This window comes from Grus americana, chromosome 3 (genome assembly GCF_028858705.1).
Source record: "Grus americana isolate bGruAme1 chromosome 3, bGruAme1.mat, whole genome shotgun sequence".
Taxonomy (NCBI): Eukaryota; Metazoa; Chordata; class Aves; order Gruiformes; family Gruidae; genus Grus; species Grus americana.
The window spans coordinates 22,972,657-22,999,004 of NC_072854.1; the positions used below are offsets into that span (position 1 = coordinate 22,972,657).

The 26,348-nt window shown below is 41.1% G+C and overlaps 1 protein-coding gene across 19 annotated transcripts in view; it reads left to right on the top strand.

The window, feature by feature from the left end:
- The window catches only part of DLGAP2 (DLG associated protein 2), a 463,944-nt gene extending 437,963 nt beyond the window's left edge, over positions 1–25,981 (top strand). For 15 of the 19 annotated variants that reach the window (XM_054818855.1, XM_054818861.1, XM_054818859.1 and 12 more), the window contains 6 exons: positions 2,618–2,703; positions 3,940–4,355; positions 12,714–12,805; positions 18,307–18,459; positions 19,289–19,306; positions 20,804–25,981. In XM_054818855.1, the coding sequence (XP_054674830.1) occupies positions 2,618–2,703; positions 3,940–4,355; positions 12,714–12,805; positions 18,307–18,459; positions 19,289–19,306; positions 20,804–21,022 (984 nt within the window). In that variant the 3' untranslated portion in view covers positions 21,023–25,981. The remainder of the gene's footprint in view (positions 1–2,617; positions 2,704–3,939; positions 4,356–12,713; positions 12,806–18,306; positions 18,460–19,288; positions 19,307–20,803) is intronic. The other 4 variants (XM_054818858.1, XM_054818874.1, XM_054818864.1 and 1 more) reach the window with 2 other exon arrangements.
- The last annotated feature ends 367 nt before the right edge of the window (positions 25,982–26,348 follow it).

Here is a 26,348-nt window from a genome sequence, read left to right on the forward strand (position 1 = left end):
AAGTGCTTTCTGTTCTTTAATATCAGAAATCACAGTCTCCTTTGTCACTCTCCTCCACCAATAAGTGCTTTATAGTGACTCTATCTGAGATCAAGGTAACTTCTCTGGCTTTTTCACAGGTGTTACCTGATGCATCAGATATGGCCTGGAAGGCCATAGTCTCTGCAACTTTAACAAGATCTTCCAGTCTGCTTATCTCCAGAAGGTGACAAAATCCCTGGTTGAAGATGTGCCCTTTGATGGCATTATTTGTTATAGTTTAAACTCAGCAAGTTCTTAAATTATGTGTTTTAACTCAAACTGACTCTGGTTGCTTTGGGGATGAAGCCCAATACCATAGCTCTTAGCAACAATTAAGACTTCCTGACCACTCCAGATGTCACTGTAGATTTCAACATCAAAACACTTCCTCCAGAAAATGTTTCCTTACTTTGGACATCATCTTCCTGTTAGCACTCATACAGACACACCCAAGAGCCACAGTCTAAGCATTTTGTGTTACCTGCTCTTATTTGCTACCTACCATCTCCTCTCCCTTTGAGAATAAGTTGGCTTCACTCTTCAAAACACATCTATGCATATTTGACTGAGCTCTCATCACTGTAGTCAGGGCTGCAAGTGTAACTTGCCTCTCTGCTCCCCCCTAACAGGCCAGATGAGTATCTCATTCTTGGCCCAGTTAATTCATTTCTGCTCGAATGAAAAACACACCTGTCTCAGCTGCTGCTTTATGCAGCTTTTCTCACATCCCTGAAAGGGCTGGGTGAGTGCCTAGTCCCTCTCTTAGACTTGAATTTATTATTCAAGACTCTTTTGGAACCTTCTATGTTATAAATAAGAGTGTCTTTCCTGATAGATGTCTCTTGCACTAAGAAACTGGACCTTATGGCTGTTCTACTTATAGCAATGTTCTTTCAGGAGAGGGTGACCCTCCAAGTACAGCTTAAGCTTCTCACCCACGTTGCAGCAAAGACCCACCTTAACTAGGAAACCAACTTGCATGTTTTTAGGTTGGTTGTTGTGGGGTTTTTTCCCCCAAGCTGCCTACCTCTGTGGTTGAGGCTTTTTTCTACTGCCAATGTCAAGAGGGATCTTTCTTTTTATACTGACAACACCAAATCCTGGAGATGGTTACCAAGTCTGGTATCTTAGTTCTCTCAATGTGCTGCCCGTCCAGGTGACTATAGCCAGCTTCCATGCATCTGCTGAGGTGGAAACAGACAGCAGTGTGCACGTTCCCCTAGACCTCACGCAGAATAAACGGAATTGCTGGGAAACGTGTCTTTCCATTGACAGTTGCCACACTGATATCTGGAGCTTTTGGCAAACCTGTGCCTGATGCTACGCTGTACAGTTCAAGCATGCTGTTCACATTTACTAGTGGGTTCCTGCACTAGCTGTTTCATGAACATCTCCAAGACCCACACCCAGGTAAATATGAACATGTACTGATTATTGGCTGGAATTCCCTTCCATGCAAATGTACATGGAGCTACAGCTTGAAGATGCAAAGAGAAGTTACCAGCAACTGACTTCTTCAAGAAGTAAAGTTCACATGTACATTCACTTCCCACCCTCCTTCCCCCTTCTCTCGGCATCCTTTCAGAAACCTGGTGGGATTGGGACTGTGCAGCTGAGACACAGCTGCAAAAGCCATTGAGCTCCTTCCAGAGGTGCCTGTGACTGCTGCAAGGGGAAAAGTCATCTTGTCTTCATCATGGAATATACTCTTTGAATTCACACGTGGAGCGTGCATATTGAAAAACTGGTTGCTGGTATTATTTTTTTTATTTAACGGTGAAAATATCATTCAAAAGGAAAAGTCAGTTCTACTCTCTTTTTTTCCTGACTCTCCCTTGATGCAGTATAATTTGCATACTGCAGCCCACGTTATGTCTGTGTCAAAGACTTGGGGGCGGTGTGGTGGTGGGCAGTGTTACATAAAATCCCACAGAAACTTGCAAAAGCAATGTGGTCTCAGTTATGAAGAAAACTCTACTGTGAATATATTTCAGTAAGTGTATTTCAGATGGGAATACTATAAAAAGTGCATAAATTACTTGCTTGATATAGCATTTTCAGGACCATGTTATTAAAAAAGGTGAGATATGGCATTCCGCCGTATCCCTCACGTCATTTAAATGGTTCTATATTTGTCAACGCAGTTGTCGATAAAATTTCATGGCAGCATTTCTTTTTATCACTTGCAAGTTTATTGGGCTACTTGAGATTTTATTTTATTTTGTAAATCAAGGACTATAATGAGACTGTTTTATAATAATATAAAAAGGGGCTATCCTGTGGATTCCTCGTTCTAAGAACAGCTCATCCAGACCAACCTTACTCCCTGCTTCCACTGAACTGAGTAATTGCATCTGCTTAGGTTTGAAATAGGGAATTACATAGCAGAACAGAAGGACTTGTGCAAAGCTTTATAAAACACAGAACCAAAACAATGATACCAGGCTGAATACCTATTATTTCATTTATTTTACTGTGCTAGGTGTTTCTTAGCAGTAAGAGAGGAAATATATAATTAATTTTGAATGAGTGCAGGTACAAATAGTGCCGAGCTGTCAGTGCTTACTCTGCAGACATATCTTTTGTGTTGAATTAGGTGGAAACAGCAACTGATTCGGATACTGAAAGCAGAGGCCTACGGGAATACCACTCTGTTGGAGTACAAGTGGAAGATGAAAAACGGTAATTCAAGCATGTACAAAAATCTGTAGTCTTTCATAACACAACACACATTTGTAAACAGAGTTAATAACAAACATCTGGCAAGTGCTGCCCCTAAATAATTCACAGAGCCAAATTTCGTGTATGCATGCTGGTCATTTGGTAAAATTTGTAGAGATTACTTACCAGTTGCTTAATATTTAGTTAACTTTCCAATTTTTAATTGGAGGAAAGGAAGTGAAAGTTTTAAATTAAAGTAATGGATTAATATGATTTCATTATTGGCAGAACAAATACAAAGAGCTATATATTGGAATACTCTTCCTTCGACAGGACCCCTCATGGTGATCCAGGCTTCCCCAGCCCACACAGGGGGATATAATGGTTAGGATGTAACCCATGGTACCTTTGTCCTAAACTAGAATTAGCTTTTACACTTGTTCAGCCCTTCTCTAGCTTTGTAAAACTGCTGGCCAATGCACTAACCCACAGGTTATCCCTGGCAGGCACTGCCTGTTAAGTACTGGACTGGGACCATTATCTCATTTCACGGCAGCTGTCAGGCAGTGTCTGGCTGCTAATTGCCTTTTACCATCATTGACTAGAAGTAATTTGAAACAATAGGCTCAGATGTGAAAAGATTTTGCAAAGAATGTTTGCTTCTCTATCTAACATTTAACATAAAGCTTTTCTAAAATGTCATTATTCGGTGGCATGTCACAATAGAAAATCAACATTTAATGGCCATCCTATGAGGCAAGTAAAAAACAGCACAGTCTTAAGCCTGCTGCTACTATTTTTCTTTTACTAAAGGATTCTCAACAGTCCTAACTTAGCAGATTTTCAGATTTTATCTAATTACAATTCTTAATATTTGAAATATTTTATACATGTACTTTACAGACTTCTGTCAGGAGATGTAACCCTGCAGTTCTGCCAGTTATTTCCAGTTCATTTAGTAATGATACATGGTATTTTGTAGTATGAGAATAAATCAATATTTGCTTCCAGAGATAATTTAAATTATTTTCTTTTGTATCTTTGCTCAGATCAGTGATGCCACTATGCATTTTGGTTTTCCTCTCTGTTGTTACTCTCTGTCTTATTTTAGTGAGATATGCACAAAGAAAAAATATTTAGCATAAAGTCCAAGGAGAAAACCAGAATCCATTCACTGAAACATTGTTCTGTGCCTCTATATAATTACGTATGTATTTATATGTATTAATCTCTGTTCTTTCATCCCTCTTCACCAAGACACGGACGGTTCAAGCGCTCAAACAGTGTAACAGCAGCTGTCCAGGCTGACCTGGAACTGGAGGGCTTTCCAGGACACATCACCATGGAGGACAAGGGACTTCAGTTTGGCTCGTCGTTCCAGCAGCACTCAGAGCCCAGCACGCCCACCCAATACAGCGCAGTGAGAACTGTACGGACACAGGGACTGTTCAGTTACAGAGAAGATTATAGGACCCCAGTTGACACCTCAAACCTTCCACCACCAGAACCCTGGCTAGAGCCAGCCATTGAGACAGTAGAGACTGGTCGAATGTCTCCTTGTCGACGGGACGGATCTTGGTTTATGAAGTTGTTACACACTGAAACTAAGAGAATGGAAGGATGGTGTAAAGAAATGGAAAGAGAAGCAGAAGAAAATGATCTTTCTGAAGAAAGTAAGAACTTTTCAGTAACTTTTCTTATCGATGTCTGCTAAAATATCTGTTAGGATAAACTTGTGGTCTGTAGTTTTTCCTTACTCATTTTGTAGTACCAAAGACACTTTACAGAACCTTTAGATATAAGACTCCTGCAACTGACTGTGCAAGCTGGCATTTCCCAGAGTAAGGTTTTGCAGCAGTAGTTGAGGAGCCAACTGTAGAGCCAAGCGCAGGATCAACATCTGGTGTTAGATGTGACTCAAATGGTGCAACAGCTCCATCCACCGTTCTAACTCTGACACATTCTTCCCACCCACTCCTATGGCTCCAGTGCTTGACCCTCTGCCAGAGCGCACAAGGTGGTCCTAGGTGAACATTTTTTTGCTGTTTTCCTGAAACCTGCAAATTTGCCTCTTATTAATGAACAGCCATTTTTAAAATGTTTTCATTCCTTTACAGGCACTTCTGCCTATCATAAAGGGTAGAACAGACAGGAGTAGGTAAGAACAATAGTTAACGCACTTCTGCAGTTACACAGGCATATGCACTATTAGATAGTTCAGCTGCATTTTCTTATTACAATTTTGTCAAGAATCACTATTATTCTCTCACGTCGTGTGGAAACCTTGAAAAGAGTGATGGAATAAAGTGAAAAATAATGTAGACTATTTTGGAACAAGATCCAAGCCAGCACTAATGATAGTAATATATCAAAGTGGTCCTAGCACTCAGTAGCCAGCTCCCTGTGATTCCCTCTGAGGTCAATTAGCCTTGTTCTTCAGGCTCAGTTTTATAAATATTTCAGTCCCTGCCAATCTGAATTATTGTCTCAGCTGAGATTTTCTCAGATCACAAATTAGTTCATATTAAGTTTTCTTACTCGCATCTTTTCCTGCACTCTCACGAATCTCACCATTGCCTCCCAATACTCTTTCCTGATCTTCTTCTTTTCCCCTCAACGAGTTCTTGCTATGATCTACCCTCAGGTCTTGGACCAGGCCTGCGTGGTGACTAAAAGGCCATTTTCTATTTCTTGCACTGACTTTTTCAAAAGAAAGAATGTCTACATTTTTATCTCATCACTTTTTATTTTACAGTCATATTTCTCCACTATATTGTACACAAGTCTGCCAAGTAACAACATCGGATTTGAGGTGGGAGAGAGCATAAGGCTGGGGTTTTTTTCCTTTAGCCTCCAATGCTTTCTGGAGTGTAGGGTTTTGTCCTTATTTTCATCATGGCAGAGCTGAGCTGAGAATTTTCCCTTTGCATTGATACTATGAAGACTTTAGTACCCTCCTAGAGGCTGTTAAAGTACGAATAATAAAATATTTTGCTTTGCTTAGCCTGCGTGAGGATTTCCGAGCCTTCTTTCATAATGGTTATTTTTTTAATACTTCTTTTTACCATATACGTCTTATTTTTCAATTCCCCAAATCTTTGCACTGCTGAATAGAGACATTTCTCCACCATCATTAAGCATCCCAAAGCACCTGCTTCCAAGGTTGCCGGTTACTGATGTAGGGACATCGGTGCTCACTACCTGAAGCAGAAGTTCAAAGAGCAAGACTTTAATCTCCTTGGAAAGAGTAAAATTATTAGGGAGCAAAGGGGAGAAACAGCCAGGCAGTTAGATCCTCTCTTTCCCAAGGAGGCCAGTGGAGGAGTCTGCAGGCAAGGGGTGGACTTTTCCTACCTCCTTTCTCTGCAAGCTCTTCCTCACGCACAGCCCTAATCAAATCTGCAGCCACACGAAATGAGCAGTGGAAACACGCTCACGTCAGTACTCCTTCCGCGCTTGGAGACGCAGATAGGGAGTTAGCGGTGTTATTCTCTGGAATATGAAGCTGTGCACTACATTAGGAAAACTCGGAGGAGCTGATTTTAGCTGACTACCCGTTCCCAGGTGCAGAACCACCCTCCCTCCCACCATGTGAAGCTATGCTCTTGCACTCCAGAAATACTCTGAAACACCTTGCTGCACAGGTAAACGGCAACTAGAAAGATAGTTTTCAGTAAATTGTACAGAAGACATGAAGACAAATTGGACTTCGGTAGTTTTAATTAATATCCGAAGTTAGTGACACCCTTTTAACCTAGAACATTTGAGTCAGAAAACAAAACAGAATAGCAGGATTTTGTTTCCCTGTATGCAGTGACTCTAGTCTGTTAGAGAAAAAGCAATTCACTGATACAGAGCTACTAAAACACAATTGAAATGGACCTTGGAAATCCTCTTTTTAAACTAACCAAAATGGGTTAATTACTTGTGTTTGGGGAACATTTTGACCTCCCGAATAGGTTAGAGAAATTATTATAGAATAGGTCTATATAGCATATGCAAAATCAGATGTTTGTATTCAGCTGATATTGTCAAAAATGACACCCAGACTTCCTATTTTCCATTTTATGTGACTCATTTCGCGAGATCTTCCTCAAATAATTTCCATATTACATTATCTTTGAAATCATATCCCTTCACCTAATATAGCTTACATCAAATAAAAGGAAGTTATCAAAGAATTATTTTCACTGAGGGAATGAGCTTCACAGCATTTTAAAATTTCAGAGTGAGTAATTTTTTTTCCTGTTGAGTCTTTGACACATTTTGTATCCCCACTTTGAGCTATGGAGGTTGAAAGGTATGTATCCACAAGAACTAAAGTTTAATGATATCCCAGCATGAAATGTATCTTGACATATTTAAGCATTTGGCAGTTCCCTGAAGAAAAGACACACAAATTGGGAAGCCAGAAGCAACTAAATCTGTTTTTCCATCTTCCAGCAGGAGCTACTATTCCCAAAACACTTCACAGCAAAGTCTGCACATTCAAACTGTCATTGTTAATGCTGAATCATTTATTTTTGGCCCGGCTATATTAATTGTACCTGAGGACCAAATATAGCTTTGTATCTCATAGGAGAAGGCTGTCTTTATGACACCATTTCTATTTTGTTTTAATCATGGGAAAAGTTAAAAGAGAACTGCATTTTAGAAAACAATTTCATTTTCTGCTTTAGCACAATAGCCCTGAGATCACAGAAAGCTATCTGATTGCTGTATTGATTTTTTCTTTCACTGTAGCTTTTCTCTCATAATGTTGTTTTAAGAACTTCACTCATCAGGTCTTAGAAAAGGAGACGATAATCATTGCAACAAAAATAACCTCTCTCTCTTTCTTTTCACAGAATTTGTTTATTTGGTCAGTTGCCATGAATTGTATTTTGGAGTCTCTGCAAAGTTCATATATTGTTTGTGGGGGCAGTTATTTGTGTCCTCAGTGTTTTTTATAACATATATAGATATAGATATAAAATATATATGTGGCTGTAACTGTTCCCAGGGTAAGTCATCTGATCATTTGCACTAGCAGGGTGCCATCAAGCAGAGATATGTGTTTCTCAAGGGTGCTGACTGGTGTTTCAAATTTACACCCTGAAAATTGTGTTTGGCTATTACTGCTGCGTAGGTGATGACAAGAAAAACACTCTCAATTGTCACAAAGCTGTTGAAGACCAAGAGGGCCAGGACTCTGCCACCTGCGAGCTCTGTGACGGGAGCAGGGAGACCAGCGCAAGGCTGGGGAGAGCAGGCGAGCGCGGCGGGGAGCTGCCCTCCCTGCCCACAGCTTGTAGGCAAGGTCTGGCAGAGGGAAGCAGAAGACATCCTGGGCTTTCTGAATGCCACATGCTTGGCCAGTGAAATATTTTGGTACACAAGTCAAATAGCGAACAGCCACACAGAGTTTAGTCTCACATAAAAATCCTAAGATAGGTGCAAAAATAATTAACCGTAGTATAAACGATGCCAGCAGAAAGGTGGTTTTGCTGGTATCTTCCGCACTGTGAGCAGGAGCTCTGCTGGCATGGCTGCACAGTACAGTGATCTCTGGTGTAAAAATGCATTGCAGGGAGTGAGCCCTTCTCTCCCCCTACTCCATTCCACGGGTACTGGATTTTTCCCTGCTAATCCTCTGGCTGATATTTCCATAGTACTGCGAGGGCTGTAGTAACATGGCCAAATAGAAACAGAAAACATAGAGTTAAATGTCCCATACTTTGTTAAAAAAAAAAAAAAAAAAAAAAAAGCAAAAAAAATCCCTCACAACCAATTTATTTCAGTATATTCATCAATTAATCATCCATAAAAGCTTTCAGAGGTGTTTGACCAAATATGGGTTATCCTTTAACCAAAGAGAAATTACTGACATAATTTCCTAATGCTTTTCACAAACTTATCCTTCAGGAACTATTGAAATTCACATTTGGAGTGTTGCAAATGACTACAGAACGTCTTAATTGCCCTGAAACAGTCTTTAAAGTCAATAAAAGACAGTCCCATAGTGTGGAATCTGAGAATTTTTCCTGGCATTTGTATTGTTCTGCTCTAATTTTCTCCTCAGCTCCATTTAGATAAAAAGTGAATTTGCACTGAGTCCCACTTGGTGCACAAGGATCCCGTTGCCTGACCTACCCTCCAGCTGGTAGCTGTGCTGTCCTACAATGTCATCTCATGCTGAACATTACACATTTATTATTATGCCTACCTGCAGTGTTGATAGTGAAAAAGACATATATTTCTGAAGATTACTAATTTAGGTTTAGAGATTAGATAAATATTATGCCCTGCTTTGAGTTAGGAGGATGAACTAAATGCCAGTTTGAATATTTTTTCCAGGCATATTTTCTCATATTGTGTGTGGAGCAATTTATTTACAAGTATAGAAGAAAAGTGGAACAATCAAATGGAATGAAAATTTAAATTAAAACACGCCATTTAAATAAACAGTAATGAATGCCAGAAGCAGATTGATTGTTAGTAGTTTCTCATTGCTGGTGCAGCAGTGACACAGTTGAGCAAAGCTTTTAACCTGTCAAGAACAGAGTTACAGCATCAGACTATAATCTTGATTTCATCAGTATAGATCTAACTTTTCCCCCTCTACCTTTGTGATATGAAGCCACTTTCAATTACAAGATTTTGTAGCATTTCTCAAGCGATACAACACGTATATATTGCTTGCAATTATGTAATATGCTTATTGCAGAGGAAAAGACACCATTGTGTTAATCGTCTGCGTTGTATACAGGCAACTTACACAATTTCTACCCAGGGTATAAATCCTGAGCCTGCTTCTACTGAAGTCGTGGTCAGGGTCTTGTATATCTTCAGAGCAGAAGCCATACAGGACCACACAACAATCGAGTGCTTCATACGCTTCAGGGAGCAGAATTAAGGTTGTGTGGCTCTTTCCTGACATTCAAGTAAATATAACACCATCTTAATGGAGGGAGGTATACAGATTATATGAAAATTATATATATTTATGTGTGTTGGTAGATTTTATCATCATTTATTTGCAAGCAAAATCTTCTAGGCATCACCAAACATCTCAATTTCTCCAGTCTCTAACATTCATCATTCTTTCATGGAGATAATCAGTCTGCACTCATCAGAATAATTCCCCAATGCATGAAATTAATAACAAGGCCTTGGCTGTCTATTAATATTGTGCTAAAGATTATGAATTGAAGTGTTTTAATATTTTAATTTAATTACAGCAAAGCAGAGTAGCATGAATATGAGACATTCTAACTTCTGTGTTTTATTACATCTGATTTACTTATTGAAATGGAAATAGATTTAGATCTTTAGTAAATGGTAGGGCTGTGATTATACATGTGTATTCACCACTGTGACTCAGTGACATATGCAAGTAGCCCAGAGCCGCTGTCTTACATCCCCAACAGATGTGTATCACACCGAAACGCTGCATTGCCAGTGCCTAAGTCTTGTCTGGTCTAACTGGGCTTTAAATCACTGATGCTTGTTGACATGATCCTTCAGGATAATGAAGATCAAACAAATGTTTATTTAATAGGGGGGTTGGGGTAACTGTGAGATTCACTAGAAAATATCGGTCATATATAGATTCTGTCAAAACCTACCTACATTTCTGCGGTAGGGCAAAACCAGTGTCCCTTACTCGGGCTTTGAGTACTGCACTTTGAGCGATGAACTATACAACTCAGCAGAGGAAACTGAAACTGAACTTTCCTCACTATGAGACAAGCACTACAACCATCAGCCTACCAAATCATCCTCACTCTCTGCCCAGTGAATAGTTGAAAGTAGCATGGAATAGGCGATGTCAGGCACCTGCTACAGCACAACTCCCCATCCTGGCAAAGGAGGGACTCTGGCCCCACGCCGGGACTTTGTTTTATGTCCCGAGCTACAGGGCACTGAGGGAAAAGGAGGATACAAGGCTGTTTGTCGCTTAAGTCTTTGCCTTTATTAAAAATGCTGAAACAAATTCAAAGCAAATTGCTTCAGATCAAGTGAAACATTTCTTTTTTATTTAGGTTTTTGTATGTTTGTTCAGGTTTTAATGCCCAAAACATTGCTTTCCATATGCCAATAACTCTGTAGAGGAAAGTGAGGGGTTTGGTGATCAAAAATCCCAAGCCAATTAAAACGCTTTATTTCATTTGGACAACAAAACAAAAACAAAACCCCAGTGAATTACTCATGCAGCCCTGAACCACTTAACCCTTTCACAAATGGGTGCCACACGGGACTGATGAATTATGCATATTGCTGTTTAATTTAGTGTTGTGTCACAGTTGTACTGTTTGTCAAACAAAATGGAATACAGCTTGAGAGCCACAGCTCTACATATTAACACATGCTTATAAAGTTACAGAGTTTGAATGTTTCCGCAGAACTGGAGCCTAAAAATTCCAAATTATCTCTTGCTGCTACTTGTGGTTAAGCAGATGTTTCACTGGTCTAGAGAAAGCAGAATTAAAATGTAATACCTACTACCAAAATACTGTTTTCACATGCTACTCAGTCCCCTCCTATACTTATTCTAAATACCAACAACATGTTAAGCCTTGTCAGAGTGAGCTTAATGTTTTCTGTACCGCAGGCTGCAGATCAGTTCTGCTGGACTATTGTAGCTTCATTCCACCCTCTGCATCCTGTCTGAGTTACCAGTTTGGTTTCCTCAAATTGCATTGAAAGATGTCAGAGTAATTCCTGTCTCACCCCTATGACTACCTCTCTCTGTCTTTACCCTCAGCATTATTTAAAGATCTGGAAATTCTCCAGATAAAATCAATCCTCCATTGAAACCCCAGCTTATAATGCTTTTTAAAGAGTTGGTTTTTCAGCATAGAGATGGATGCTGAGGAAAGGAAGCGTAGGAAAGGATGTGTAGGAAGGAGGTGTAGGAAAGTATATTGCTACCTACCAAAGTATGGTATTTATCCCATAAATGTGGGAGTCTGGGAGGAGTTAGTTATCTTTCTAGGGATCAGCCAGTCCCCTTAGGCACTCCAGTCAATAGAAAGAAATAGGCATCTCCAGGAAGAAATTCGGCTCATCTAAAAATAAGTGCCTAACGTGGCTGAGCTGATGAGCTGAGACTACTGATTATAGAGCATCCAGAATGTCTGATTTAGACAGATGACTCTTGGAAAGGAAGTTAAGTAAAATTAATTTGGTCCCTTTCCCCAGTTCCTATGCACACTGTAATGGCAAGTACGCTGGCAGTGGGCAAAGCCCAACAAACCACGGGGGCTATCATGATTCGGGAAAGTCCCAGAGCACCTGCTCGTGTCCCCCTTTGTCTGAAGCTCCTGTGCTTAGGTCTTTGGTTATTTTCCTGGGCAGGCAACCCGTAACTCCCAAACTGGTGCTCCAAGGTACCAAGACATGTCTCAGAGACGTGATTCCTCTGAGGATCTCATCCTTATGGTAGGAGTATCTTGTGTTATAGTTTAAGGTATTAACTTTACGCCCAGAACAGACAGGATAAAGAGAGCTCATCCAGGGATTATCCACACATCTGAGTGAAGTCATTAGTGATTGCAGAAACAGAAGATATTATCTAAGGTACATGTAAAGCTCCCTTGGACATCAGAGGGAACAGGTGTCTAACTGGTTCTAGGGGCAAGACTATTTCAACAGTTTTCAATTTACATGAGGAAATGTAAATGGGGGTGGGTGGGTGTTGTCATTTGCTTTGAAATTTAAGATTGTTCTCAAAAACATATGTATGTATGCCCACTTCAGGAAGCTGTCTATATTCCCTTGGTTTTTTCTACTTCCTTAAGCAAATACAATCTTAGCTGTTCTGAGTTATCAATATATCATTTGTTATTGCCAAAGGGTTAGGTGTCACAGGGCTTTCCTATGTCTCCACCTTTTGCAAAAATATTTCATGTATATAATCACAAACGGCAAAACCGAATATTTACTTCGTATATGAAATAAACAGTAATTTCAGCTGCGTATTTTTTGAGCTGGATTTTGCATTTACTGCCAAAAGACATCTATTGGTAATAACCTGTCTGTATGCTTAGTCCTAGGTAAGATCCGAAGTGCTGTTGGAAGCGCTCAGCTCCTAATGTCTCAGAAATTCCAGCAATTTTATTGGCTTTGTCAACAAAATCTGGTAAGTTGCCATGTCTGGCTGTTCTTGAAGAGTTTAAAATTATTCATACAAAATATTACTTTAAATTTTAGAATTTAATATTTTTACTTCAAAAGCAACAACAAACACAACTGTAGTGTACCCAAACAGCAGCGTTCTGAAATGTCATTTTCATGTAACATTTTGTCTTACTGCTGCTCTTCTTTTTCTTTTCTTTTTTTAACTTAATCCTTAAGTATGATGTTAGTACTTTTTTTGTCAAAGCAAACATGTAATTTCAGTAATTTCAGTCTGGCTGCATTTTGTCTGTTCTTTTTTTTGCTGTCTTTATTAAAGAAAAAAAATGAGAAGGAAATAAATGTAAGTTTTCTGAGACATAATGTTATGCCTTATTTTTGTAATACTCTAAAATAGTAACTATATTTCTGGTAAGAAAGGAGAAATTTTTCACATTACAGTAAGTGAAGAATAGTAAAGTAGCAGAATAGTGGAGAATACGTGATCCAGCTTTTAACCTACCTACCTGAAAATAGGGCTGATCTTGAAAATGGGAATACACATAACATTCATAAAACTGGGTTTCATAATTTGCATTGCCAATTATATATAAGATGTCCTGGGGCTAAAGGAACAGATGCAGTATTTTACTTGTGAGAGTTACTGCTATTGTTCTGGAAGTTCATTAGAGACTAATTCAATTCTAAATGTTATCTTCATTAATATGACAGCAGCCATCAGTGATATAAACGTTGTGGCAAGATGATACTAATCAATAGAAGAATGTAATTCTTCTAGCTATGGCTGGTGGTAGAGCACCTGCTTTCTTTGGCTCACTTGAAAATCAAGTGTAACTTTCACCTTTGACTGCCCTTACACCTCATGTATTGAAAGTGTTGAATTCTGTTGCGTGCATGACAGCAGACATGACCTATATGTATGGTTAGATACATTTCTTTACTTGTTAGTATTTGCCACTGTGGTGGGTTGACCCTGGCTGGAGGCCAGGTGCCCACCAGAGCCGCTCTCTCACTCCCCTCATTCACTAAACAGGGGAGAAAAGGCATAACGAAATGCTTGTAGGTCGAGATAAGGACAGGGAGAGATCACTCACTAGTTATCGTCACGAGCAAAACAGACCGAACTTAGAGAGGGAATTCATCTAATTTATTACTAGGCAAAACAGAGTAGAGGAATGAGAAAATAAAATCAACTCTTAAAACACCTCCCCCCACCCCTCCCATCTTCCCGGGCTCAACTTCACTCCCGGCTTCAACCTTCCCCCCCTCAGCGGCACAGGGGGACGGGGAATGGGGGTTACGGTCAGTTCATCTCACGGTGTTTCTGCTGCTTCTTCATCCTCAGGGGGAGGACTCCTCTCATCGTTCCCCTGCTCCAGCATGGAGTCCCTCTCACGGGGTGCAGACCTTCAGGAGCAAACTGCTCCAGCATGGGGTCCCCCACGGGGTCACAAGTCCTGCCAGCAAACCTGCCCTGGCGTGGGCTCCCCTCTTCACGGGTCCACCGGTCCGGCCTGGAACTTGCTCCAGCACGGGCTTCCCATGGGCCGCAGCCTCCTTCAGGTGCCTCCACCTGCTCCGGTGTGGGGTCCTCCATGGGCTGCAGATGGAATCGCTACACCCCCTCATCCTTCCTCCATGGGCTGCAGGGGGACAGCCTGCTTCACCATGGCCTTCACCACGGGCTGCAGGGGGATCTCTGCTCCAGCGCCTGGAGCTCCTCCTCCCCCTCCATCTGCACTGACCTTGGTGTCTGCAGAGTTTCTTACATCTTCTCACTCCTCTCTCCGGCTGCAAAAGCTCTCTCCCTCTAAGTGTTTTTCTACTTCTTAAATATGTTATCACAGAGGCGCTGATTGGCTTGGCCTTGGCCAGCGGCGGGCCCGTCTTGGAGCCGTCTGGCATTGGCTCTATCAGACACAGGGGAAGCTTCCAGCAGCTTCTCACAGAAGCCACCCCTGTAGCCCCCCCGCTACCAAAACCCTGCCACGCAAACCCAACACAGCCACACAACTTTCTAAGGCGAACCATTCATTCTGTGGAGACCTACTTGCTACTTTCCATCCATAAAGTTAAACATCCAGAATTCCTGAAACTGCAATCAAACATTACTGAGAAAGTCATGCCAAAAATGCCCTACCTTGTGATAGAAAATGATATGATATATGGTCCTCATTAGGAAAGAATCCAATTATCCACTTCAAAAACTCTGTCAAAACAAGAATTTTAATAGCTGTTTCAGAATGACAGATGAAATATGCAAAGTCAGGCAAGCAGGAGATGACCATGTTTGTAATATCAAATACATCATGTGGGCTCCCTATCTAGTCATTTCTTTCATAGCGAAAGAAGGAAATCTTCATCAATGTCTAAAAGTTTCTCACTGCAAATTTCAAAGTGCCCTCCATTACCTGATTGATTAAGCTATGCAAACTAAGATTTGGAGAGCCTAACCTTCACTCCACTTCATTTATCTTCAAGTGGGTCCAGCACTTGTGCTCGAGAGCATTACTGTAATAACAAGCGCAGCTCCTGCTCAGCACAGCTGTCAGCCGTTTGGAAGTGCGAACAATTCATTACTGCAAAAGCAATAGGAGCACAAGGAGAAATCTACAGCTTTGCAGACGACATGACCAAAAAACTAGCAAGATTTTGTTTCTCTTCTTCTTATTTGGATAATAAACCTTTGAACTCTGTAACAGTGGCTTTATCCCACTCTGAGGATTTGGGCTCTGAATATTCTTCAGCTTCATTAAATCAGCAATGGACTCTGCAGAAAGCAGCAACTGCAGAACTGGACTTTTAGCTCTTTCCTGGTTTGAGGCTTTTCTTCCTACGCCTAATGACAGAGTTTGTTGTCAAACAGTCGCTTAGTGCGTATCCACAGCAGGCTTTCCATATGCTCCTAAGGCAGCATCTCGGTGCCCTGCGGGAACGCTGCCAGACAGCAGCCAGGTAGCGCGTTCCCCCGCTCGAAAACATCCAGCACTTACAGGGCTTCCTCAGAGCAGTTTCTCTAACAGTGTTCAACAACAATAAGCATAAATGTAGGACAAAGAACAACAGCATTTACTTCTGCAAATTCAAAATGCAGCAAGGGTTTAGGAAGAGGAATATACTTACTCAAACTGAAATTTAACCAGGAAACCTATTGCCTATGGACTTTTCTAAAGGGTTATGGGAACTTCAGGGGACACATTTGGTGATGCTCTGGGTTAAGATCTCTTACCAAAGACACTCATTTAGCATAAATTCATAAAAATGTATGCTTTGATGAATTTTTTTTTTTTTTTTTTAAGAATCTGACTGGCTGTCTCCTGCAGCGTACTGTTCCTACTAACTGCTAGAAAAAAAAAATCACTGACTAATAGCTACTCCCTTCTGCATTATTCACATTATCTCTTGTAACACCCTGTTTTTTCTTTGAAGTGTCCTCCTCCGTACTCTCTAGTCAGCACAGATCCTGCTCAGCTCATGAGATCATCGCTCAATATATGATGGTTGCAGGCAAAAACAGAGCGGCTCGAGCACCGGCTAGGTACTTTTTGCTTGCTTTAGGCTTCCTTCAGAAGGGCTGCAAAGCTGAATTCCAAATAAGATGCAAATAAATGAGTAGCTTCTGAGAAGAAACAGGTTTAAGCCGATCTTTTCAAAACTTAGTTAGCTGTAATAGTACATGTTTGTGCCAGCATTTATTGGTGGACCGCGGATCCATAAGCGATAGCAGCAGGAGGCAGCCCTCTTGTGTCCAGACAATGCACCGCACACTCCTCTGCAAGCAGCTGCCATGGAGGCTGCGATCTTCTCAAACGCGATGAGCAGTGGGGCGCACAAAGGTACAGAAGAGCAATTAGCCTTGATTCAGAAGGCAATGGCATTTCAATGAGTGGCATCATTTTATGGCTATTTAGAGGAAACTGGGGAGAGGGACTGAGGAGACCGGGCTGGAGAGAACAGATTGCAATATAAGATACATTGCTGTGGGACTGTCCTGACAAATTTCACACTGGGAGTCAGTTCCTGAAGCCTGAGATACTGACCTCTGTAGAGTAACTAATACTACTGACATAAATTTTAAATGGTTTTGGAGTAAATTGGGATCTACCCAATTCAGTTGTTTTCAGCGAACGCTAATCTGAAGTTGTATCGTGTTTCCCAGAAGTCTGTTATAAACTATATCGCCAGTTCTGTTAAGTCCCCAAAGCTCCCTACGAAAAGGAGACTTTCTTCTAGTCAAGAAGACTTCAAAGTGGATGGGCTTTTAGGTTGGTTCTTGGCTGGGATTTCCAAAGGGGTTTAGATAGAGGTGACGCTGCATGTTGTCATGCCCAGTTCCCACAGTGGCATCTGCAAACCCAAGTTTGAGTAGCAATTCCTGGTATAAGACTCCTAGAAATGTGCAATTCAAGGGAGGAATTCAATAGAAATGCTGACTTATCTCCCAGTTTTTAGGCAACTATGTGGGGTTGTGTTCAATACGCAAAATGCCTTTGTCCACTAGATTTGTAAAAGACGGGGCACAGAGCCTTCCGTCAGCAATAACACCAGTGTTTCTGACATAGTAAACTAGTCATTACAGCTTTGTCCCAGGAAAGGGGAGATCCAGAGTCCCTTTGGCCTGGTTTCAACTCCATCTCTCCCAGCTTCATTGTGTAGAACATCTGAACTGCTTCCTCATGCCCTGGAAGGGAAAACACATTTCTCCATCATCTTCACAGAGATGTTTATCAATTAAACCCTATTTCATTGAAGTGGCAAGCCTGTCTTATTGAACTAGTACCAATGCTCATCGAACATAGGGTTAAGAGTCTGTATACTACCTTTTTATGTAATTTTATCTAGCATGGACATCAGGTTGATCCTTAGATGAAGGGTCATCTTGCTAATTGTTATCACCAATGTTTGCTCCATCAAGTGTTGTGCACGTAGCACCACTTAATTGCAGTACTTGGGGATAGTGCCTTCCCGTTTCTTGAGTGTGATTCCACCCCCTGGAGACCAAAATCCTACCATCCCCATCAAAATGTTATACCTTATGTATACATTTGAAAACACAAAACAACGCCAACATCAAATTCGGCATAAGCTGACAACTTCTTTGTGGTGTTGTTTTGTCTTCTAATCAGGTATCATGAATGTAATGTTTAACCAGAAAGACCAGGCTGGCTAGAGAATGAACCACGTTCCCCTTCCCTCTAATAATCAGCAGACAGAAGCTGTCAGCTTGTTCTTTTTTAGAAATGCGGGTCAGCACAGCATATGGTGCTAAGCAACTTCCCGTGCCGCATGGATTCAGGAAGGCTCGCGTACGACATCCAACTCATTCATGTTTGGGTTGTGTAGGCGGCACAACTTTCCAGTCACAGCTCCCAGCTGTAAAGCGCGCGTAGCCTTAGCACTGAGCAGCACTGTAGCAATGTCATCTGGCGTGATGCCTTTCCTGCCTCAAAGCACGTTGTTTAAAGCCTCCTGGTCTATTCGTGTTCTCTCCTTTGTGCATGACAGGACCCGAGTGCCATGCCGAGACCAACTTCCCAGGACCTAGCAGGTTTCTGGGACTTATTGCAGCTCTCAATTGAAGACGTCAGCATGAAGTTTGATGAACTGCACCAGTTGAAACTCAATGAATGGAAAATAATAGAATCACCTGAAAGGAAGGTAAGCAGACCATGGACAATACCATTTACTCCCCATTTGTAGTCTGCGGTCTCCTTGTGTTAAATACAATAGTAAAACACGATAGGTTTCTAACCCTAGAAAATATCTAATTGGCATGGCCCAATTTATACAGGGAAACCTTCATCAGACATGAGGATTTTTTTCTTTTTAACAACATTGAGCTGAATTATATAACAAATAAAATGGACTTTGCTAAGTTAGTCCACTCCATAACACTTTTGTTTAAATTGTTTGGAACCACATTCTAAAGGCTGTAACTGAAATATGTTCTGATTAATTCAGACTGAGGACAATAGTCTGAGAATTTAATTAAGGTAAACTCAGCACTACTACATTTGGCGCAGCTCAAACCTGAGTACTACAGTGTTTAATCCTGTCTGCACAACACAACTAATACTAGAACAGGAATGAGAGAAAAGCATGTGGCAAAACATAGCATAGGTCAAACTAAAGCTTGGCCCACGACAGTTTGGTGGACGGAGTACTTCTGGCAAGATGCCCGCACCTCTGCCCTGCAACTCCACCGCCTGGGAGACACCCCAGCCACGATGCTTACAAACCAAAGGTGGCAAATTGCCCTCAAAAGCAATGTAATTCTGAAACTGCCTTTCCCCTTTCTAGAGCTCCATCCCTCACCTTGACTATCCCATTATCCTTGCTGATTATTGTATCAGTCAGATGAAGACAGCATTTGGTTTGAGTCAGTACTGTTGGCCTCAGGTGAATACTTGTTTGGTTTGGGAGGAATTAGGAGGCATTTTGACAACTCTTTCATTTCTTCATGCTCCTCTTGGATTTTAATTTTCAGCCAACTGGTTGGTGGATGGTGAGTTTGCAACTCTTGCTTACTAGTGACAACTGGAAGTAAGAAATTATTATAGTGACAGCAACAGTGATGTTCCTAAGAGAGAAATAACTAAAAGTGGAGAAAAAAAAATAATAATAAGATGGGACAACAGGAATGGAGCACTTATGTTCCTGGCTGAAAACAGGAAATAAAGAAAATAAAGACTGGAAGAGCTGGCTGTCATGGGGAATAGCATCTTAGGCTGCTGCACTGTTCCTGTTGAGCTGAGAATGTAGAACTATGTTCTTAAATAACCTTAGTTATTTAGTCTTGGCTAATGTATTTTGGTAGTAGACTCAAAATTGGTTTTAAAAAAAAAGACCAAACAATGAAGAGTCTGTAAACCATAGGCGCATCTGTTCAATTTTTGTATTATTTGAATCCTGCTGTGCATCAAATTAACTGTGTTCTCCATAAGGAACAGCCCATACTCTGGACTATTACTATTGCTTTAAGAGTGATATATCAGAAAGATTGATCATAATAACCATGCTACACGTATGAAGTTGTGGAATCTCTGTCTTTGGGGCTATTCAGTCCAGTATTAAATATGATGTTGAAAAACTTGCTTTAACTTCAAAGTTGCATCTAATTTCAAGTGGGCTTTGGATGGGGGTTGTATTGGATCGCCTCCAGAGGTGCCTTCCAACCTAAACTGTTGTATCATTCGGTAATTCTACGATATCTTTTTAAGGCCCTTATATGACATTTCACAGTCTCTAAATGGAGTAAAATACCAATTTCATACTTCAAAACAATTCTTGATTTAAAACCTGCAGAACAATTTACAGCTACTTTGGTACCAAAATCTACCGAGTCTCACTTTATAATTTGATAATTCTTCAATATAATTTTTTTTAAAATGGTCCAGGCTGGCAAGCAGAACAATTAGCCCTATGTTCCCTTTCTGGTTGGTGCTTGCGTGTTTCCATTTAGCAATTCATAGAGGAGACTAAACTAATAGACATGTATACACAGCTGCTATCTCGTATCCAGCTGAGGCTAAACTCAGTATGATTAATTTAATTAAAAATCCTGTCCTGCTAATCTTAGACAGTCTTTTCATTTGATCAGACCACACAGATGTGCTGAATTCTTATTGGAGAGCCAGTGTGTGTTTCTGTTTATAATGAATGTAATAATGTGTCAGCTAAAATTAAACAAATTCATATGTAAGTGAGGTGCGCAGGTTGCATGTGCAGGATACCTGCAAGGACAGTAGAAGGAAGCGTAGTCTTTTCTAAGTCACAGGACCGCAGAATTTGTAATGGTGGCTGAAACAACAGGGGTTTTTTGTTGGTGTCCCCAGTGTGGATAGCTATTCATGTAATCCATTAGTCAGCTGATTGGAGAGCACAAATTGAGCATGCTTGATGTATGTAACCAGTATTTTGCATTTCATGTCTTCGATTTGCATGCTCCGCTGACGGTACCTTCCGCACGCAGTTCACCCTCAGTTTTAATACCCTATTGCAGGAAGAAAGAAAGGTTCCTCCTCCTGTACCAAAGAAGCCCCCAAAAGGAAAATTCCCTATCACAAGAGAAAAATCTCTGGACCTACCCGACAGACAGCGACAAGAAGCTAGAAGACGGCTAATGGCTGCTAAGAGAGCAGCCTCTTTCCGGCAGAATTCAGCCACAGAGCGTGCAGACAGCATCGAGATATATATCCCAGAGGCTCAAACCCGGCTTTAAAGACAGAATGCTGCAGAGTTCCTTTTTTAAACAAAATGCTTGTACAGTTTGTCACTTACCTGGTAATTTTTGTCTCATTCTCTCCACTAAATATGCCCTTGCTGTTGTGTTCTTTGTGCCATAAGCACAGTGGAATGCTTTTGATTTCCTCAGAATTTGCTGAGCTCACCGCAAGAACGACTTCTTTTTGTATTTATTGTCTGACTTACAATCAGCTACAATGGATAGGGCTTGTCGAGACCTGACTTATCCAATATATTCTCAGAGGACAACAAGAAACACCTCTTGAGATGGAACCCAGCTTACTTTTTTGTTATTTATATTTTTATAAAATGTGTGATAATTAGGGATAAGAATAACAAACTATAAATGGGTGCATCTCACCATTCACTAGAGGCATTAGCTAATCCAAGTAGAAGGTGCTACAAATGTAAAGAGCAGGAAAGAAAGAACCCATTTATCTCTCTGACCTCCAGTTTCTTTTCCTAGAACCCAGCTAACATATCTACCCATGCGCTCTGCCACTCTTCTCATCTTTGTTACTGCAAAATAACATTAGGCCTCTCATGTCATGTCAAGTTTCTGGAGATGAACAGGGATATCCAGCCACTAAAACTCCAAAGTTCATCAGAAACCAAGAAGCGTACAAGTCTGGTGGTGGTGGGAATGCCCACTGAGAAACATTTGCTGTTAGCAGTGTAACGACACTCTGAAACCTAAGCAAAATTATAATGCAAGAGGACTTGAGTGATGGGTGAAAGGAAAATGGAAGCCTTAAAAAGTTAGATCTTCTGTAGCAAGATGTGTAAAGAAAAAGTTATACTCGCTCCTTTGGAACACTCATTGCATTTTTAACCGTTCTTTTACGTGTTAACGTTTATTTTATAAACCTTTCATTTCAAGAGCTGTGCTACATGTAATATTTCAAATTCTCAAAATGTTATATCAGTTGAGTTTCCAGGGTATCCTTGAGAAAAAGAAAAAAAAATCTTGCTTGTTTAAAATGCCAGTTGTGATGTTGTAAACAGTTTAAGAAATATGAATGTGAGTGGTAAGTATATCTAAGTTTAAATGGTTATGTTAAGGTAAAGGTGAACTGTGGTTTACAGTTGTATTTTTTTTTTTTAGAACTATTTTTCTATGCAGTATCATTTATGGCAAGAATAAGCTTCTTGCTTGCTTCAGACATTAAAAAAAAGAAAAAAAAAAACATGACTCAAGAGATAAGTGATTTCCAGCCATGGAATATAAGGAAAATAATATATTTTCAAGCCTCGCATTGTCAGAAGAGAGAGTTGGTAACTACCGCAGTCAAGAGGCTTTAATTTAAAGCAAATTAAGACAGAATTATTCCACTTCACCTACCTTCCAGAGCCAACCGAGCAACCCAGCACTTAGAAGTCTTCAGGTGAAGACGCAATAAGATGAGTAACCCCCAGCCCCCGATTCCAAGGTTTGAATCCCACTGAACACTACTTTAGGTCAGAACAGTCTGAACCCGGTGAGCCAGACAGCCCACCTCCCGCATCCCCTGTTTACCTGCTTTAACAAATGCAATGTATTTAGCCATAGGCAGAACAGCTATTTAATTATACTTGAGCACTTTGGTTCTTCACCTGATGAGCACTTTAAATCCGAATCCCACGCACCCTGCAGCCTGATGGATGACTGAAAACATGAATTATCGTAGGTTATGCAGATCTGACATTGCTTCAAATCTGTTTTGTTTGGGGTTTTTTTTGTTTGGTTTTTTCTTTTCCTTCTCTTTTTCCTACAGTGTGTAGTATTAAGCATGAGTTCTGTCTTTGGAGCACAGCTGATAAAGCATGTTTAGCTTCAAGATATGAATCTTTAGAGATGAAGTTTTGAGAAGTTTCTGTGAGGAGAAAACCCTGTAAATTGAGCCTGATATCTGGTATATACTTTACCAAATAGCCTTAAACTATATTTGGAAGCAAAAACCAAGACGAATGTATATCCTTCAAAAATGCAAAAAAAAAAAAAAAAAGAAAGAAAAAAAAGAAAGAAAGAATAAATCCCTGAAATATTCTTCTATAGGTTAAAACATTATATTTCCCATCCCTCATATTTTCAAGGCATTTTCTATTAAGGAAAGAGCTGAATCCTGGGTAGTGTGCCATACTGATGCTACTTCCTCTCTTTGCTGTACTGTTTTAAATACAAATGTACCTGCAGACATTGGCATCTTTAGTCTTGAAAACTGATATCTTATTTAAAGTGGAGCTGCTAATTAGAAATATCCACACAAAACTAAAGCCAGTGTCTTTCCTAGATTTAAGAAATTTAAAATAGACACACACCCCCTTATACATACATATATATATATGGCAGCTGATACGTTTTATCTAATTTTCCTGTCTACTTCAAGGAGAAATGGCACTTCACTTGCTTGCAACAGGTTTGCTGCACCTGCAGCAACAGGTCATGCGATTAAGGCAAGTTGCATTTGATCCTGCCGGTAATCAGACTTTATAAAGACAAACTGTAAAAAAAAACAGATTACAGACAAGCTTAGAGCCCAGCTCACCTAATAATGCTAACTTGGAGCAGCCCATGTAAGTCTTTAATTTCAGAATCATATTTTGATAGTTTTTTGATGTGTTAAAATTTTATTGGATGTTCTCAGGCAAAAATAGGCCTGCGTGAATGACGCCAACCCTGTATTTTACATTTCCCATGCCATTATGAGAAAATGTTCCATATAAGATTTGGATATCTATGATTTATGTTTATTAAAAAAAAAAAAAAGAAGAATCAATAGTAAACTAGACGCCTACTAAAAAAATCTGATAACATGTTATCTGTGCATGTTACATTTCAAAGTGCAATATATTAAATTCTTTTACAGGTAACATTCTATCATTAAAGGCAAATAAGCCATTTCTGTTTACATGTTGTACATCTGGTTAGTTTAGAAAAATAACATTATGCTTATCATACTTGTGTTGCAAACAAATCAAATTGCTTCAGTCCCTGACATGAGAAACACAGCATGTGGGATCTTCATAAACATATGCACAGATCAATTGTAATCTGACCCTACATCGTAACAATAAAATTCAGTTACAAAACCAACGTAGGAGGAACATAAATAAACATAAAGATAGAAAGTGGAATGCTTTCTACTTTGAGGCTTTGTGGTGTAGACCCACACAGAACAACTGGATATAGCAAAATAGTCTAGTGTTTAATTGAATACTAATTAGACTAATATTTATTTTAAGAGATGAAAATTATAGAAAGTCTCTGTTCATTTCTTCATTGCCTGTAAAACACAAGTATAATAAACAGAATTCTGGAAACTTAAATAAAGAAAAAGACCTGACCGGTAAAGTTGTTGATATTTGCCATACTTATTTTTGCTTTGTATATTTTTTTAGATTTGAAAATCTTTGCAAATTGGTGAAGTACATTATGAAGTGTTTTATTATTTCTTGTCAACCTGATCAGAATAGCCTTCGGCAGCGTGCGAAGACTAATAATGTTGTACAGTTTAATACCAAAAAAATGACATTTTAATTCATGCTTAAACCTTGTCACTATGTTAGATCTGAGATCAGTCAGGAAGGAATTAAAGCGTGCATAGGAAGGTGTGTGGATTTCATATATATATAAAATAGATTTCATATAATGGAAATTATTTGTTTTAAAATAAGCCCATGTCCTGCTGTATCAGTACGTTAGTACCCCAGTTTCATCTTCAGCACTGCATCTAGTATAAAGTGAGGGAATGCTCGGCCATTGGGTGGTTTTGCAAGGAAAGGAAATCAGTGCAACGCGGTGACGTGCCATACGTGACCTGCGGTCTCCTCGTGCCCTGCTGGGAGCGATGCCCTCGAGAGGCTCCCGGCCCCGCGGCACCCTCCGGCAGTGCCGCCGCTCCACGCAGGGTCCTCCCTGCGCCGGTCCATGCTGGGTCCCCTGCGCCCGGAGTGGCGTGCCTCCAGATCAGCCCACCCCAGCGTTCAGAGCCTTGAGCCTGCCCTGCCCAGTCTGTGGGTTTGATGCCCTCCTCCGCCTTTCAGTGTTGGCGCTGGTGGCAGGGGACACACCGGAGGCTGACCCGTCAAGTGCTGGTTTGGGCATGTTAATTTGAGATCTGAATTGGCCTGGCAGCTCTGGGTGTCAAGCTGTGCGTGCTGAAAAGCTGTGAAATCCTGTGTAGCAGGAGCCTCAGCATTAGAGAGCTTAAATGAAACGTGAAGCAGCGTTACGCCCGGTACTGTTCCCAGAGCATCTTACAATGTGGTGATACCACCTGCAAACTGCATTTGAGGTGAGGAACATCAGCAAACCCCTTAATGTCTAGAGAGGTGCTTCCTGGTGTATGACAGGCTGACACATTTATATAGTGCCTTTCATCCAGAAGGATCTCCAAGCACTTTATTAGCCGACACACAAACTCCAGCCTGGGCTGCAGCTTGGGCAGGTTACCCTGCCCATAGCCTGGTGAGCCGGCACGGCGGGATGCTGGGGGCTCTCCCGCCTGTCCCCATGCTGCCGGGGAGTTTCCTTCCACACCACTCTCCGGCGCCCAGGAGGACCCTCATGGTTGGATCCTGTGCCGAAGGAGAAAGAAGCAAAGACTCGTTGAACCAAGAGGAAGACCTGAGCAACGAAGAGGCGAGGGCACCCCTCCAGGGTGTAGGCAGGGAAAGAAAAGCATCAAATTAAGGTTCCAGAACAACATCTGCTTTCACTGCTCACTCAGCGAGGGTCCCTGCAGTGGAGGAGCTCCCCTGGGCGAGTGCCACAGGAGAGCCCTGGCCGGTGCCAGGTGGGAGCTGATGGCACCTGCAGCTGAGCCCTCGCGGTCAGAGATCTCGGCAAGTCTCTCCTTTGCAAGTGCATTCCCCTACAGATTTCTTAGTGGGCGAGATCGATCTGGGGCACGTGCTGCAAAAGCAGCCTTCCCCTGTGGCATAACTGCAAAGCGCCCCGTTCCCTCCCCCGGTCTGCCCTGCGGCCAAGCGAACGCGAGGGATAACGCGAGGCACAGGACTTGGGCATAAGGATTATGTTTCGGTTCAGGCAGCTGCTCTTCACTGAGACTCAGCTCTAACCCTGAGGATCCTCTGTATGGCAGAGCAACGGGGACAGCTCTCAGCATTGGCAGGAGAGGCAGACTAGAGGCAGCCAGTTCATACTGCAGATGACATAAGGAGGATATATACATACATATATATAAAAAAGAATTTTTTGGTGTCATGGTCCCAGACAGTTGGACCCAGGAACCAGTCAACACTCACGTTCCCGTAGACCGTGCCACTTTCTCGCAGCTTGGCCTTGGCACTGACGGCCGTGG